The 18,175-nt window shown below is 42.4% G+C and overlaps 1 protein-coding gene across 1 annotated transcript in view; it reads left to right on the forward strand.

Annotated features, from left to right (window-relative positions):
• LOC139396507 (actin-related protein 3-like) overlaps positions 1–18,175 on the forward strand; it is a 33,827-nt gene that overhangs the window by 13,444 nt on the left and 2,208 nt on the right. Inside the window, exons 7-10 of the mRNA XM_071143524.1 lie at positions 787–930; positions 16,393–16,566; positions 17,709–17,801; positions 18,021–18,146. Coding sequence (XP_070999625.1) covers positions 787–930; positions 16,393–16,566; positions 17,709–17,801; positions 18,021–18,146 — 537 coding nt within the window. The remainder of the gene's footprint in view (positions 1–786; positions 931–16,392; positions 16,567–17,708; positions 17,802–18,020; positions 18,147–18,175) is intronic.

Here is an 18,175-nt window from a genome sequence, read left to right on the forward strand (position 1 = left end):
AGCTGACCTAAGGACAGCCTTCTCACACATGACAGAAAATACAGATATATTACAAACACAGTATAGGGAGATAACTTTTTGTAGTGGGGAGGTACAATCTGAACTGGTTTGTTTGTTCCATTACAAAGTGTTTGGATTCTGTGTGCCATACTGAACACAACCCTGGTTGTAGTGAAAGGCTCCCTCACCTCAGCCAGACCTTTAATCGTTCAAGTTGAGGTTCATGCGTCTCAATACTTTTCAGTGGCCTCATTTGCTTGTCTCCTTTTGTATTTTCTGAACTGATCTTAAAAAAGACTGGATTGGTAAAAGCCAGGGGTATGTTTTTTTTCTTGTCCATTTATTTTCAATCAGTGCAGATGATGGAGAGGAAACTATGAAAGTAGGCCACTGTATACTTTTGACACACAGACTTAGGTAAGGAAGGAATTTCCTGGCAAGAACACAAGTTGTGCAATGGTGATTTAGTCACCATTTTGGTTTTAAACTGCCCTGCAGGATGTACAAGCCACTGCTTATTCATGGTCATTCAAGTTTGGTGAAAGTATACAGTATATTCCCTCATACCCTTTTCACACTACTGAGCCAAATTTAAGCTGTACTGGCCTTGTTACACATCCACCATATTTGCTGGAAACCATGCTGAAAAGGACAATGTGAAAATAAAACAGTAGAATAATTTAAACATTTATGCATCTACTTTGACCTATTTATTCTTATATGCTGTGACATCACCTTACTCCAAGCATTGTGAACTCTGACTCGTCTGTCTTTGTGTTGCTATAGGCTGAGGGCTACGTCATCGGCAGCTGTATAAAGCACATTCCCATCGCTGGTCGTGACATCACCTACTTCACCCAGCAGCTTCTGAGGGAGCGGGAGGTGGGCATCCCCCCAGAGCAGTCCCTGGAGACAGCCAAGGCAGTCAAGGTAGGTTGCAGCGAACTCCATTTCCGATCATCCACCACTCATCCTATTACTAACCACTGTACCGGTTCATAGTATAGTCAAGGAGCCAATCCTAGACCACATTTTCAACCCTAACTGTATCCCTGGTTCTCTGAGGCAAGTTTTCCCAGAATGTTGAATTCCTAATTGAAATGATCCTGTGTTGTCTTAGGGCATTTTCACAGAAATTACATACCCTGTTGCAGTTCCGTAGGCCAACAAAATACTGTATGTTTCGCTTTCACAAGAACGGTTTCGGGGACGATTTACAACACATTCTATATGGTATTAGCATACTAGCTTGGCTTGACTACAACAGGTCAAAAGTTCCATACAAATCACGCTACTGCATCACAATACCTGTCACTCTGGTCCCGGACCGACCACTCTGGCAGAAGTCTCACTGTTTTGTCTTTCTGGCACTGGTCTACTAGTCCCATTTATTGGTTTTTAAATCATGTAGAGGGCTTGGGCTGTTGCACAATAGCAACCAAAGCTCATGTAAGTCAGTTTATAACATTCCATAATTGGTTACTCTGAGAGTTCCTCATAATGACATTGGCTATGGCCACAGGGCCTAAAAAGTAATTCCAATTTCTATTACTATTAGGGATAGACCAAATGGGGCAGTTCCATGCAATCTTATACTTATCTTATACTAGGGCTGGGCGATATGGTCAACATATCATATCACGGTATTTAATTTTTTTAAATAATTGGACAGTATTTTGTGTTTTTTTAATGAAAGTTCTACATGTGCTTTGAGTAGTGTGTTACCGTAGGGTGGCAAGACATACATTCTAAGTGATTTCAACAGGTCTTTCTCCATTCTGTTTTATACTGTTCAATTCAACTTGTACCAAAATTAATTTCCAGCAATTTCTGCATTTACAGCACTCATTTGAGATCATTTCCACACTGCCTTAATGATATGGGCAAACAATCTAGACCTTTTTTTTTAAACTAAGTGTTGCAATTGCAATTTGACTTGCAATTTAGAGCAAAAACACTTGTGTGAACTATTTAAATCATGGAAATAGAAGGATTATTCTAATTCTATAGTTATTATATAATAGTGGGCACTTTGTATACAGTGTTGTTTGACATGACAACAAATGAAAATGCCAGGGAGGAGTTATTGTGACAGGGTAGGAACCGAAGTGTTGAAATGCTGATTTCTACAGTGTTTCCTAGGGCACCCTATAATATTTGGCTATATTGAATGTTTTTCTTCGCTACTTCATGTAGCTAACGTTCTTGATTTGCGTCTTCCTCTTTGATTTAGAAGATACTGTTGCCCAAACAACATGCTGATTTAGGTCTACGTCATCGCTGGTATTATCAGGCTGTATAGCTAATTGCGTTTGCGTTGCCTTGGTACATTTATTAGCGGCTAACAACATTCAGGCCCAATTTGCTAAGAAAATAGAAAGTAGCTGTTTGCAGATGTAAGAAACACAAACGATTAGTGTAATTATAGAACGCTAGTGAGTTTATTTTAAGAAGCAAAGTGAAAACGTGCAGACTGAATGCAAGTGTCTGGTGGTCGAGGAACAACAAATGTGCTCCTTGAGTGACGGGGCGGGGCTCGGGCTGTGTGGAAAGTGGCATGGAGAGCGATGACTCAAGTAGCAAAGTAAACTACAAAATTGGACATTTACACACGGCATATCACATTTAACAAACCAAACATTCAACTACCGTTATAGAAGGTAAAGTAAAAACCCAAACCAGTCCATGCATCGATAACGGTATATCGTAAAATATGGTATACTGCCCAGCCCTAAGCCATACCAACTATATCCATATCAACCGTCAGATAGGGTCTGCAACCGCCTACTGGAAGTAGCTTGTTTGAGTTGGAGACTCCGTGTGACTTTAAACATCATAAAGGACTTGGTTTGATGCATCTGAACATTAGGAGCTTACTTCCTAAACTGGATTACATCAAGATCTGGGCTTTACATTCTGGTATTGACTGAAACTTGGATCTCTGGGGACATTCTGGAATCTGATATTAATATTGAGGGTTATAATGTGTTCAGAGCTGATAATCATAGTAGAGGTGGTGGTGTGGCCATTCTTATTAAAAATAATTTGTCTTTTTACTGAAATCTATGTCCCTTGCCAAAGAATGTGAGCTACCATCTTTAAGCCTTTGTCTGCCATAGGGGTCTCAAGGAGTTAACTAGTTTGTTGTCGTCTTTTACTAAATCAGAAGTTATTATCCTGGGTGACCTAAATTGTGTAAAAGACGCATGTAATGATCTAAGCCTAACCCAGCTGGTGACTAATCCTACATGGACCAACCCTGAAGATCCTTCAAAGTCAACTCTGATTGATCTTATTTTAACGAATACACCAGATAAATATATTTCTACTGGTGTCTTCACCCAAGATATTAGTGACCATTGCCCACTTGTTTGTGTTCGAGATGTGAGAATACAAAAATCTAAGCCTCGTGTCATAACAAAGTGGAACTTTAACTTCAGTGAACAGGCATTTTTACATGATCTTTATTTTAGTGACCTTGATTGTATTTTATCCATTCCATTCCTGAACCTGATTTTAGCTTTCAATATTTTTGCAGATGTGTTTAGTACTATTGTGGATTACCATGCTCCCTTCAAAAAAATTAAGGATTAAAGGTAGATCGAATACCTGGTACACTCTGGAATTATCAGAAGTCATTCATAAAAGAGATGATGCTTGGGTCTGGGCTATGAACACAGGCTTAGGCCCAGACTGGCAAACTTTTAAGCAACTGAGGAATCATTGGGTAAGACAAATTTAGTAAGGCTAAACTTGATTATTTTGTTACCTCTTTTTCGGATTGTAATGGGAACCCAGCTAAATTCTGGAAAACTGTCTACTCCCTGAAGGGTTCTACTTCCTCCTCTCTGCCACAACAAATTAATTCAGACACAAGCCCCATTACAAAAAAAAATGCCATCATTGATGCGTTTAATCACCATTTTATTTATCTTTTAAATAATTCTTAAGCCTAATCACAATGATATTGGGCTGGATGCTGATAGGGGGGATTTGATTTTCTTTTAGGCTATTTACAGAAAAATATTTCTAGCAATAGACAACAAAAAATCCACAGGGGCTGGCCAATTGGATCCCGGTCTGCTTAAGTGTGCAGCTCCCATCATGTTTTTCTCAATAACCCACATTTTTTATTTAATATTGTTATCAGGAAATATTCCAAAAGTATGGAAATCAGCTCTTGTGCTGCCACTTCATAAGGGTGGGGATAGTAGTGATCTTAATCATTATGACCTCATTTCAAGGCTTCCTTGGCAAGCTAAGCTTTGTGAATCCTTTGTAAATATACAACTTTACTCTTTTTTTCTTTCTGAGAAATGTTTTTGGAGTGTAAACCAATCAGGGTTTAGACCTGGGCATAGCGTTATTACAGCACCACTTTAGTTGCTAATTATCTTTTTTTAAATTGTATTTCACCTTTATTTAACCAGGTAGGCTAGTTGAGAACAAGTTCTAATTTGCAACTGCGACCTGGCCAAGATAAAGCAAAGCAGTGTGACACAGACAACAACACAGAGTTACACATGGAGTAAACAATAAACAAGCCAATAACACAATAAACAAGTCAATGACACAGTAGAAAAAAAGAAAGTCTATGTACAGTGTGTGCAAAAGGCATGAGGAGGTAGGCAATAAATAGGCCATAGGGGCAAATAAATACAATTTAGCAGATTAACACTGGAGCGATAAATGAGCAGATGATGATGTGCAAGTAGAGATACTGGTGTGCAAAAGAGCAGAAAAGTAAATAAAATAAAATAAAAACAGAATGGGGATGAGGTAGGTAGATTGGGTGGGCTATTTACAGATGGACTATGTACAGCTGCAGCAATCGGTTAGCTGCTCAGATAGTTGATGTTTAAAGTTGGTGAGGGAAATAAAAGTCTCCAACTTCAGCGATTTTTGCAGTTCGTTCCAGTCACTGGCAGCAGAGAACTGGAAGGAAAGGCGGCCAAATGAGGTGTTGCTTTGGGGATGATCAGTGATCAGATGATCATGTTACCTGCAGGAACATGTGCTTATGGGTGGGTGTTGTTATCGTGACCAGTCAACTGAGATAAGGCGGAGTTTTACCTAGCATTGACTTATAGATGACCTGGAGCCAGTGGGTCTGGCGACGAATATGTAGCGAGGGCCAGCCGACTAGAGCATACAGGTCGCAGGGTGGGTGGTATAAGGTGATTTGGTAACAAAACGGATTGCACTGTGATAGACTGCATCCAGTTTGCTGAATAGAGTATTGGAGGCTATTTTGTAGATGACATCGCCGAAGTCGAGGATCGGTAGGATAGGATAGTCAGTTTTACGAGGGTATTTTTGGCAGCATGAGTGAAGGAGGCTTTGTTGCGAAATAGAAAGCCGATTCTAGAGTTGATTTTGGATTGGAGGTGTTTAATATGAGTCTGGAAGGAGAGTTTACAGTCTAGCCAGACACCTAGGTATTTATAGTTGTCCGCATATTCTAGGTCAGAACCGTCCAGGGTGGTGATGCTAGTCGGACGGCAGGGTGCGGGCAGCGAACAGTTGAAAAGCATGCATTTGGTTTTGATAGCATTTAAGAGCAGTTGGAGGCCACGGAAGGAGTGTTTTATGGCATTGAAGTTCGTTTGGAGGTTAGTTAGCACAGTGTCCAATGAAAGGCCAGATATATACTGAATGGTGTCGTCTGCGTAGAGGTGGATCAGGGAATCCCCCGCAGCAAGAGCGACATCATGGATATATACAGAGAAAAGAGTCGGCCCAGGAATTGAACCTTGTGGTACCCCCATAGACTGCCAGAGGTCCGGAGAACATGCCCTCCGATTTGACACACTGAACTCTGTCTGCAAAGTAGTTGGTGAACCAGACAAGGTAGTCATTAGAAAAACCAAGGCTATTGAGTCTGCCGATAAGAATACGGTGATTGTCAGAGTCAAAATCCTTGGCCAGGTCGATGAAGACGGCTGCACAGTACTGTCTTTTATCGATGGCGGTTATGATATTGTTTAGTACCTTGAGCATGGCTGAGGTGCACCCGTGACCGGCTCGGAAACCGGATTGCGCGGCGGAGAAGGTACGTTCGAAATGGTCAGTGATCTGTTTATTAATTTGGCTTTCAAATATTTTTAGATAGGCAGGTTAGGATGGATATAGGTCTGTAACAGTGTGGGTCTAGGGTGTCACCGCGGCAGCGTTCCAATCTTTAGGGATCTCAGACGATACAAAAGAGAGGTTGAAGAGGCTGGTAATAGGGGTTGCAACAATGGCGGCGGATAGTTTTAGAAAGAGAGGGTCCAGATTGTCTGGCCCAACTGATTTGTACGGGTCCAGGTTTTGCAGCTCTTTCAGAACATCTGCTGTCTGGATTTGGGTGAAGGAGAAGCTGGGGAGGGGGGGGGGGCTGTTGGCCCGGGGTTGGAGTAGCCAGGAGGAAGGCATGGCCAGCCGTTGAGAAATGCTTATTGAAATTTTCGATTATCATGGATTTATCAGTGGTGACCGTGTTACCTAGCCTCAGTGCAGTGGGCAGCTGGGAGGAGGTGCTCTTGTTCTCCATGGACTTTAGTGTCTCAACTTTTTGGAGTTAGAGCTTCAGGATGCGAATTTCTGCTTGACAAAGCTAGCCTTCGCTTTCCTGACTGACTGAGTGTATTGGTTCCTGACTTCCCTGAACAGTTGCATATCGCGGGGACTATTTGATGCTATTGCAGTCCGCCACAGGATGTTTTTGTGCTGGTCAAGGGCAGTCAGGTCTAGAGTGAACCAAGGGCTATATCTGTTCTTAGTTCTGCATTTTTGAATGGGGTATGCTTATCTAAGATGGTGAGAAAGTTACTTTTGAAGAATGACCAGGCATCCTCGACTGACGGGATAAGGTCAACAACGGAGGTGTATTTGGAGGGCAAGATGGTCAGGATAATATCTATGAGGGTGCCCATGTTTACGGATTTAGGGTTGTACCTGGTGGGTTCCTTGATGATTTGTGTGAGTTTGAGGGCATCTAGCTTAGATTGTAGTACTGCCGGGGTGTTAAGCATATCCCAGTTTAGGTCACCTAACAGAACGAACTCTGAAGCTAGATGGGGGAGATCAATTCACAAATGGTGTCCAGGGCACAGCTGGGAACGGAGGGGGGTCGATAGCAGGCGGAAACAGTGAGAGACTTATTTCTGGAGAGGTTAATTTTTAAAATGACAAATTTGAACTGTATGACAGAACTTTCCAGGCTATCTCTGCAGTAGTTTGCAACTCCTCCCCCTTTGGCAGTTCTATCTTAACGGAAAATGTTGTAGTTGGGTATGGAAAACTCAGAATTGTTGGTGGCCTTCCTAAGCCAGGATTCAGACACGGCAAGGACATCAGGGTTGGCCGAGTGTACTAAAGCAGTGAGTAAAACAAACTTAGGGAGGAGGCTTCTGATGTTGACATACATGAAACCAAGGCTTTTTCAATCACAGAAGTCAACAAATGAGGGTGCCTGGGGACACGCAGGGCCTGGGTTTACCTCCACATCACCTGAGGAACAGCGGAGGAGTAGGATGAGGGTACGGCTAAAGGCGATCAAAACTGGTCGCCTAGAGCGTTGGCGACAAAGAATAAAAGGAGCAGATTTCTGGGTGTGGTATAATAGATTCAAGGCATAATGTGCAGACAGGGGTATGATGGGGTGCGGGTACAGCGGAGGTAAGCCCAGGCACTGAGTGATGATAAGAGGCCGTATCTCTGGATAAGCTGGTTATAATGGGTGATGTCACCGCATGTGTGGGAGGTGGGACAAAGCAGGTATCAGAGGTATAATGAGTGGAACTAGGGGCTCCATTGTAAACCTAAACAATGATAATTAACCTAAACAACAGTATACAAGGCATATTGACATGCGAGAGAAATACAGCGAGGCATAAAGTAATCACAGGTGTTGATTTGGAGAGCTAGCTAAAACAACAACGGGTGAGACAACAACAGCTAATAGATGTGAGACAACAATAGGCAATAGATGGAACAGGGAAGCCGCGGAGTAGTCGCTACTATGCTGCACGCGGGCAACACAGCGCTTAAATTTAGTAGCCCGGGGCTAGAAGAAGCGTCTGCTCCGACGTCCGACGGAGGCCGGTTGAAGGCACAGCAGATGGAGTATTCGTCGGCAGACCAGTCGTGGTGGTGCGGCGGGGCGCCATGTTGACTAAGGATCCAAGCCAGATGGCGAAAGAGGTGCTGTAGTAATTTAGTTTTCTAGCCAGGAGATGTGCCTGGCTCACGGCTAACTGGTGCTAGCTTCGGGGCAGGGGCATTAAGCCACTATAGCCACTCGGTAGCAGCGGTGATCCGGTGCCAAGGTCCAAAGCTTACGGCAAGGATCCGGTGGAGTAGTGTGTTCTAGCCGTGTTGGAGTCCGGGTGAACAGCTGAGTAGGCCGGGAGTTGGGCCTCAGGGATAGCTTCGGTACTGGGTAACTCGGTGGGTGCTAGCTAGCTGTAAAGATCAGGAGTAATGGTCCAGGGATTACGGCAGGAATCCGGCGTTGTAGTGGAGAGACAGTCCGTTACTGGTAGGCTGGCAAGTATTATCCAGGCTAAAAAGTACAAATAAAAAAGGGCTGGTATCTGTGCAGAAGGTAAAGGCAGTGGCTAACAATGACTAAATAGCTTGTAGCTAATTAGCTGTTTAGCTTCTGATGGCGAGGTGGTCTAAAAATAAGGTCTAAAAATTAAAAATAATATCGGTTCCGTATCACATTGGGCGAGGCAGGTTACCGGAAGGTATAATTTAACTAAAATGGAGAATAGATTGAAAATAAAATTTAAATATATATACAAAAAATACAAAAGTACAACGAGAGAACGAACCAAACACGTCTGCACTGCTACACCATTTTGGAAACAGTCATCTTGTCAATGTCTTAGACACTACAATTAAATGTGCTGCTTTGTTTGTGGATCTGTCAACAGCATTTGATACTGTTTATATTGATTAAGTTGTCCTCGATAGGCTTGAGCTCTGACACCTATTTATGGTTTCATGATTACCTTAGTGGCAGAACTCAGACCATTGTGATTGATTGGGTTAAGTAAGAATTTCTTGAAATACGTAAATGTGTTCCACAGGGGTCGATACCAGGACCTGTTCTTTTCACTATTTATAGTCAATTTTTTATTTATTTTTTATTTAATCTATATGCAGATGATCCTATTATGTACGCAATTACCCCGACTGCTGACCTGGCTGTGACATGGCTACAGTCTGATTTTGCTGTTGTGCAGGAAGCCCTTACATATTTTAAAACTCGTGCTTAATAGAGTACCACAGTATGAGTCATAACACCCATAAAACCTAGCAGTCAAACTAGGAAATGGTTCCAGTCATTTTTCCACAATTCATTTTGTTGAGAAGTCACCTTGTCCGTGAGAGATTTACATGGTATGGTGCTTTGTGAAAACGGTGCCGACTGAGAGGGCTGCCTCGCTTCTTGCTCTTAGGAAACTTTGCAGTATTTCGTTTTTTATTAATATGTATTATTTATTACATTGTTAGCCCAGAAAATATTTTGTGTTATTACATACAGCCGGGAAGAGCTATTGGATATCAGAGCGGCGGTAACTCATCAGCACTACCAGCATCACGACCAGGAATACGACTTTCCCAATGCAGATCCTTTGTTCGCACCCCCCAGGGCAATTGAACTGATTCCAGAAGCCGACCCAAAACAACACCGGCAAAGAAGAGGTACTCGGGGTGTTCCTTGAGTCCAATTTAGGAGGTGCACACACCACCCGCCGCTTCCAAGTATATTACTCGCTAATATTCCGTCTCTGGATAATAAAGTTGACGAGCTCGGGCATGGGTCTCTTTCCAGAGAGACATTAGGGATTGTAACATACTCTGCGTCACGGAAACATGACTTTCTCGGATACAGTGCCTTGCGAAAGTATTCGGCCCCCTTGAACTTTGCGACCTTTTGCCACATTTCAGGCTTCAAACATAAAGATATAAAACTGTATTTTTTTGTGAAGAATCAACAACAAGTGGGACACAATCATGAAGTGGAACGACATTTATTGGATATTTCAAACTTTTTTAACAAATCAAAAACTGAAAAATTGGGCGTGCAAAATTATTCAGCCCCTTTACTTTCAGTGCAGCAAACTCTCTCCAGAAGTTCAGTGAGGATCTCTGAATGATCCAATGTTGACCTAAATGACTAATGATGATAAATACAATCCACCTGTGTGTAATCAAGTCTCCGTATAAATGCACTTGCACTGTTATAGTCTCAGAGGTCCGTTTAAAAGCGCAGAGAGCATCATGAAGAACAAGGAACACACCATGCAGGTCCGTGATACTGTTGTGAAGAAGTTTAAAGCCGGATTTGGATACAAAAAGATTTCCCAAGCTTTAAACTTCCCAAGGAGCACTGTGCAAGCGATAATATTGAAATGGAAGGAGTATCAGACCACTGCAAATCTACCAAGACCTGGCCGTCCCTCTAAACTTTCAGCTCATACAAGGAGAATACTGATCAGAGATGCAGCCAAGAGGCCCATGATCACTCTGGATGAACTGCAGAGATCTACAGATGAGGTGGGAGACTCTGTCCATAGGACAACAGTCAGTAGTATATTGCACAAATCTGGCCTTTATGGAAGAGTGGCAAGAAGAAAGCCATTTCTTAAAGATATCCATAAAAAGTGTTGTTTAAAGTTTGCCACAAGCCACCTGGGAGACACACCAAACATGTGGAAGAAGGTGCTCTGGTCAGATGAAACCAAAATTGAACTTTTTGGCAACAATGCAAGACGTTATGTTTGGTGTAAAAGCAACACAGCTCATCACCCTGAACACACCATCCCCACTGTCAAACATGGTGGTGGCAGCATCATGGTTTGGGCCTGCTTTTCTTCAGCAGGGACAGGGAAGATGGTTAAAATTGATGGGAAGATGGATGGAGCCAAATACAGGACCATTCTGGAAGAAAACCTGATGGAGTCTGCAAAAGACCTGAGACTGGGACAGAGATTTGTCTTCCAACAAGACAATGATCCAAAACATAAAGCAACATCTACAATGGAATGGTTCAAAAATAAACATATCCAGGTGTTAGAATGGCCAAGTCAAAGTCCAGACCTGAATCCAATCGAGAATCTGTGGAAAGAACTGAAAACTGCTGTTCACAAATGCTCTCCATCCAACCTCACTGAGCTCGAGCTGTTTTGCAAGGAGGAATGGGAAAAAAATTCAGTCTCTCGATGTGCAAAACTGATAGAGACATACCCCAAGCGACTTACAGCTGTAATCGCAGCAAAGGGTGGCGCTACAAAGTATTAACTTACGGGGGCTGAATAATTTTGCACACCCAATTTTGCAGTTTTTGATTTGTTAAAAAAGTTTGAAATATCCAATAAATGTCGTTCCACTTCATGATTGTGTCCCACTTGTTGTTGATTCTTCACAAAAAAATACAGTTTTATATCTTTATGTTTGAAGCCTGAAATGTGGCAAAAGGTCACAAAGTTCAAGGGGGCCGAATACTTTCGCAAGGCACTGTAAACTGCCCGAATCGGTCCAGCCAGCTAAATTCTCAGTTCATGGTGTAGACAGGAATAAATATCTCTGGGAAGAAGGATGTTTCATGATTAACGACTCATGATGTAAGAATGCTGTTCATTGACTATACAGTGGTTATTCCTTTAAAAGTTGTCATACTGCGGCACAGCTTGCGGAGTGCCACAGAATTCTATGGCACGTTATTTAAGTGTCAGTAAAGCATTTGAAATAAACACCTGCATTATGAAAGGTTATTTTTAACATTTTATTAACGAAAGCATAAAGATGTTGATGACAACAAAGCACATAATGTGCAGTATCAGGCATTTTGCAGTTGCATAAGGTTTGGAGTTAGAAATGTAAAACTTTAGAGTAATTAATACATTACTGTAAATAAACACAGCATCTACAGTGGTACAAATATATTATTGAATAAAAATAAAAAATCAATGTTACAATTTTCAATGTTACACTAACAAGTGGTTGCCATGGTGAATAATCCAATAGTAATTGGTATAACTCCGTGGGGCGACGCACAATTGGCCTAGTGTTGTCCGGGTTAGGGACGGTCTGGCCATTAGAGATATCCTTGTCTCCTCCTCGCACTAGCGACTCTTTTGGCGGGCCGGGCGCAGTGCACGCTAACCAGGTCGCCAGGTGCACGGTGTTTCCTCCGACACAGTGGTGCGGCTGTCTTTCGGGTTGGATGCGCGCTGTGTTAAGAAGCAGTGCGGCTTGGTTGGGTTGTGTTTCGAAGGCTTTTGACCTTCGTCTCTCCCGAGCCCGTACGGGAGTTGTAGCAATGAGACAAGATAGTAACTACTAACAATTGGATACCACGAAATTGGGGTAAAATTAAAAAATATATTATAATAATTGGTATAACACGACACTCAGAACTCAGAAAATTAAAATACTTGCAGATGAATAAAATGGCCCTGGATGTCTAATTCAATTTGTAGGATTCTAAATTAATATCTAAGGACAAATCTGGTCTGTGAGAATATGTAATAGATTAGCGTTCTAACTCACCCTTGTGATAGTGTGGTGCAATGACCAAATGCCACCATCTACCACTAACGGTCGTGGCATAAGCTCAAAACTTTTAAAGGAAGAACCACTGTAGCTCAGCATTCAACACCATAGTACTCTCCAAGCTCATCAATAAGCTTGAGGCCCAGGGACTGAACCCCGCCATCTGCAACTGGGTCCTGGACTTCCTGACTGGCCTCCCCCAGGTGGTGAAGGTAGGAAATACCTCCACTTCGCTGATCCTCAACACTGCGGCCCCACAAGGGTGCGTGCTCGGTCCTCTCCTGTACTCCATGTTCACCCATGACTGTGTGGCCAAGCATGCCTTCAACTCAATCATCAAGTTTGCAGATGACACAACAGTAGTAGGCATGATTACCAACAATGACGAGACAGCCTACTGGGCTGAGGTAAGGGCTCTGGGAGTGTCGTGCCAGGAAAATAATCTCTCACTCGATGTCAACAAAACAAAGGAGATGGACTTCAGGAAACAGCAGAGGGTGTACGCCCCTATCCACATTGACGGGACAGCAGTGGAGAAGGTGGAAAGCTTCAAGTTCCCCGGCGTACAGATCACTGACAAGCGGAAATGGTCCACTCACACAGACAGTGTTTTGAAGAAGGCGCAACAGCGCCTCTTCAACCTCAGGAGGCTGAAGAAATTTGGCTTGTCTGCTAAAACCGGCACAAACTCCTTACAGATGCACACTCGAGCATCCCGTCGGGCTGTATCACCGCTTGGTACGGCAACTGCACCACCTGCAACCGCAGAGTTCTCCAGAGGGTGGTGCGGTCTGTCCAACGCATCACTGGGGGCAAACTACCTGCCCTCCAGGACACCTACAGCACCTGATGTCACAGGAAGGCCAAAAAATATCATCAAGGACAACCACTCAAGCCACTGTCTATTCACCCCGCTATCATACAGAAGGCGAGGTCAGTACAGGTGCTTCGAAGCTGGGACCGAGAGACTGAAAAACAGCTATCTCAAGGCCATCGGACTGTTAAATAGCCATCATTAGCATATTAGAGGCTGCTGCCTATAAACATAGATTTAGAATCTCCGGCCACTTTAATAAATGGAAAACTAGTCACTTTAATAATGTCTACATATCTTGCATTACCTATCATATGTATATACTGTATCCTATACTATTCTACTGTATCTTATTCTATGCCGTGTTGACATTGCTCGTCCATATACTTTTATATTCTTAATTCCATTCCTTTACTAGATGTGTGTGTATTGGGTATATATTGTGTAATTGTAAGATATTACTGCACTACTCCTCGGATGGTGCTATAATCGAGTCCATGCGTACAAATACCTTAGTATTTGAATTGTCAAAAAACATACAACTGAGCTTGTTAAGAAACTACGTTTTAAATTATTTATTTTTTACAGAAGCAGATCTTGTCTCTCTTTAGTCAGCAGGAAGCAGATTTTGCAGTCAATCTTTCTACCTGTTTATTATGGTGATACTATTTATCAAAGTGCAGCCGCCTCTACTCTTAAACCCTTGGATGCCGTTGGAGGAATTGTTGCCTCTAGGTAAATTCAGACGGGTGTAACGTGACCTTTCTACTGAAGAATGTTTTTTTTATATATATAATTGTGTTTTGCTTTTCGTGTATTGTTGTGTATTTTATTGTGTATATGAATGTGTAGTTTAATGTGTTTTATTGTATTTTTACGGGTATTGTGGTGCTATACAGGGCTCATCTGGAAAATAGACCTTGGTCTCAACATTGTTTCCCTGTCAAAATAAAGGTTAAATATATTGTGACTGTATGAAGGTATGCGCCCCAACAGCATTCCTCTATCAACCACCAGCCACCACTCACACAGTTAAGATTTGGTCACTGTTTGCACTTAAAGTTGGGAAGTTGACTGAGTATATGAATAGTGCTAGCACACCTCACAATGTTTTATGAAATGTAAATAAAGAAAATACTAAACCAAGATGTCTTAAAGAGGATGTGAAATGTTCACCTTGCCTGTAGTGTGTTGACTTGAACACTAGGTGGAACCCTTATTCCACCGGAAAGTTTCATACCTCAACGCAAAGAACAACATCACTTGATATTCAAACTGCTCTTTTGTGAAGAAGTTTGAAACGTGGGATACATAGACGTGGTTCTGATTTTGATTGTTTTGTTCGGTTTACAATTCAAGATAGACCGCTTGACTCCCCTGGTGTTTCTTAGGGTGTGCTGTTCCCATTAAACCCATGCTTGTAATTGCTGCTCGTTTTTACCAGAATCCATTGTGATTCACTTCGCTTCCTTTGATCCAAAGCAGTAAATGTTTATTGGAAGACTCATCTAAAATCCTTGTTGGCCCTTGTGTTGAAGATAAGTGTTTGTCTCGCGGTGAAAAACAATTATCAGGCTTTTCATCCTACGGAGACTTGACTACTGACTGCAATTGGTAGCTTGATTTGTATTCAGTGTTGGAAAAGAGCTATCCAATCATTTGCGTTCATATCTACCACAACGTGTGTTATGGAGAATTAAGTGGAGTCCTGAGTTTTTTGACAAAATTATTTAGAACGTAATTAAGGCCAAACTCATGTGGTTCTTAACAAGGCTGAAATCATGCAGGTCCTTAATCGGCAACGGCTTAATCGAGGAAGAAGAGTCACTGGTCTCAGGATTTAACCAATATGTTTTTACCTCCCTGAGTTGATTTGCTCATCAAGATAAATACTCAAACTTAAAACAATAAATAACTATTGAACTTTTTAAAACTTTCAGTTCTGCTCTGTAAGACCACACTGGTCCTACATGATGTAACATGCAGTGAGCTCCAAAGTATTGGGACAGTGGCACATTTTTGTGTGTTTTGTCTCTGTACTCCAGCACTTTGGATTTGGAGTTATACAATGACTATGAGGTTGAAGTGCAGATTGTCCGCTTTCATTTGAGAGTATTTTCATCCATATCATGTGAACCATTTAGAAATTACATCACTTTCTGTACATATTCCCTGCATTTTAGGGGACCAAAAGTATTGTGACAAATGCATTTATGTGTATTAAAGTAGTAAAAAGTGAAGTATTTGGTCTGAGATTCATAGCACCCAATGACTACATCAAGCTTGTGACTACACATTTGTTGGATGCATTTGCTGTTTGTTTTGGTTGTGTTTCAGATAATTTTGTGCCCAATAGAAAATAATGGTCTATTGTGGGATTTTGGAGTCACTTTTTATTGTTAATAATAATATATACTTCTAAACTCTTCTATGCTACCATGACTTCAGACAGTCCTGAATGAATCATGAATAATGATGAGTGAGAACGTTAGAGGCATAAATATCACCCCCTCCCCATATGCTAAATTCCCCTATTGTAATGGTGAGAGGTTAGTATGTCTTGGGGTATGATATTTTTGCGTCTGACTTTCTCACTGAACATTATTCACGATTCATTCAGGATTATCTATAATCATGGTAGCATCCTCATTTTAATGTGAAAGTGTTTAATATTATATTCTTATTTGCATTAAAAGTGGCACAATACATTATTTACCATTCATTTCTGAGAAACAACCAACACAAACGGCAAATGCATCCAAGTTTGTGTACTAGGATTATGGGACCAAGTAATACACTTTTGACTACTTTAAATACACAAATAACTCAATTTATCCCCATACTTATGGTCCCCTAAAATGGGGGGCAGGGGGGTTTACAAAAACGTCTGTAATTTCTAAACGGTTCACCCTATATGGATGAAAATACCCTCACATTAAAGCTGTATCCTTTCAAATCCAATGTCGCCAGTTACACTGTAGTAAAGCATCCACTCACTCTTTGTCTTCCATGTCTTTTTACACCAGGAGCGGTTCAGCTACGTGTGTCCGGACCTAGTGAAAGAGTTCAGCAAGTACGACACGGACGGCTCCAAGTGGATCAAGCAGTACACCGGCATAAACAACATCAGCAAGAAGGAGTTCACCGTCGACGTAGGCTACGAGCGCTTCCTCGGCCCTGAGATCTTCTTCCACCCGGAGGTTAGCAGTGAGCACTTTGCTATTTAAACGGCTGCATAGCGAGAGGTTTGCGCTATGCTAATTACCTAGCATACTATGATTGGGAGATGTTCCTCTTCAGTGCCATCCCACATTAACATATTGTTAGCAGAACTCTGACCCCCAGGTCTCTAGGTTAGAGTAGCTTAAAATGAGTGGTTAGGACCATCATAAGTAGGGTACTACCACACTGAAAGCACAGATTACCTATAAATACAAACTACAGCCAGAAGATGAGTTGTGCAGTTAAGGGCTGCAGAGGCCAGAGTGGATGATGGATAAAGACGTCTTTAAAATGGTTAAGATGTTATTTTAAGGTTACACTATGCAGAAATTGCTCCGCCATTTCCTGGTTGCTAAAACTCTAGTAGGTTGCCTAATTTCAGTTTATGTGACAAAATAAGCTAGAATAGTGTAGAGAATCATTGTACCATCTAAACCGCTGTGAAATATATTTTCCATAACCAAAAATATGGTTTCAGATGTTTGAATCTGGTGTACAAACCCAAAAGTAAAAGATAAACTTAAGAACGGGAAGCATAGAAATAGGACAGGTCTACTGCTTCTTAGGCTTGCTTTCAGGTAGAATGATAGATCTATAACTCACATTGCTATGTGAATTTGGTCAGGTCGACCAAAAAGTTACATATTGCCACCGGCCGCGACCGGGAGGTCCATGGGGCGACGCACAATTGGCCTAGCGTCGTCCGGGTTAGGGAGGGCTTGGTCGGTAGGGATGTCCTTGTCTCATCGCTCACCAGCGACTCCAGTCGCGGGCAGGGCGCAGTGCGCGCTAACCAAGGTTGCCAGGTGCACGGTGTTTCCTCCGACACATTGGTGGGGCTGGCTTCCGGGTTGGATGCGCGCTGTGTTAAGAAGCAGTGCGGCTAGGTTGGGTTGTGTATCGGAGGACGCATGACTTTCAACCTTCGTCTCTCCCGAGCCCGTACAGGAGTTGTAGCGATGAGACAAGATGGTAGCTACTACAACAATTGGGACACCACGAAATTGGGGAGAAAAAGGGGTAAAAAATCCCCCCCCCCCCCCCCCCAAAAAAAAGAGAATATAGTGGTGTACACATTTTTAAACTCTCTCTCATACTCTTCTTCCTCACAATCCACCAGTTTGCCAATCCTGACTTCACCCAGCCCATCTCTGAAGTTGTGGACGAGGTTATCCAGAACTGCCCCATTGATGTCAGACGTCCCCTTTACAAGGTAATCATATCCCTGAACTACATGGATATTGGTTTAAAAACCACATCCAATTAATATCCAATCAGCACTTTGGGTTTGACTTGTACAGACTTATCGGTTCTCTGGGCCCTTTCAATATTGTGTGTATGTGTGTGGTGTGTGTGCTCGAGTTGAACCCGGTTTTGTGTGTTAGGGCATGTGTTAACCAATCTTAACTAGACACACTGTGTTCTTCTCCAGAACATTGTATTGTCGGGCGGCTCCACCATGTTCAGGGACTTTGGGCGGCGTCTGCAGAGGGACCTGAAGAGGACGGTGGACGCCAGGCTGAAGATGAGCGAGGAGCTGAGCGGGGGCAAGCTCAAGGTGAGAGCAGTCTCTATTCATGGTGATCT

Source organism: Oncorhynchus clarkii, chromosome 3 (assembly GCF_045791955.1).
Source record: "Oncorhynchus clarkii lewisi isolate Uvic-CL-2024 chromosome 3, UVic_Ocla_1.0, whole genome shotgun sequence".
Taxonomy (NCBI): domain Eukaryota; kingdom Metazoa; phylum Chordata; class Actinopteri; order Salmoniformes; family Salmonidae; genus Oncorhynchus; species Oncorhynchus clarkii.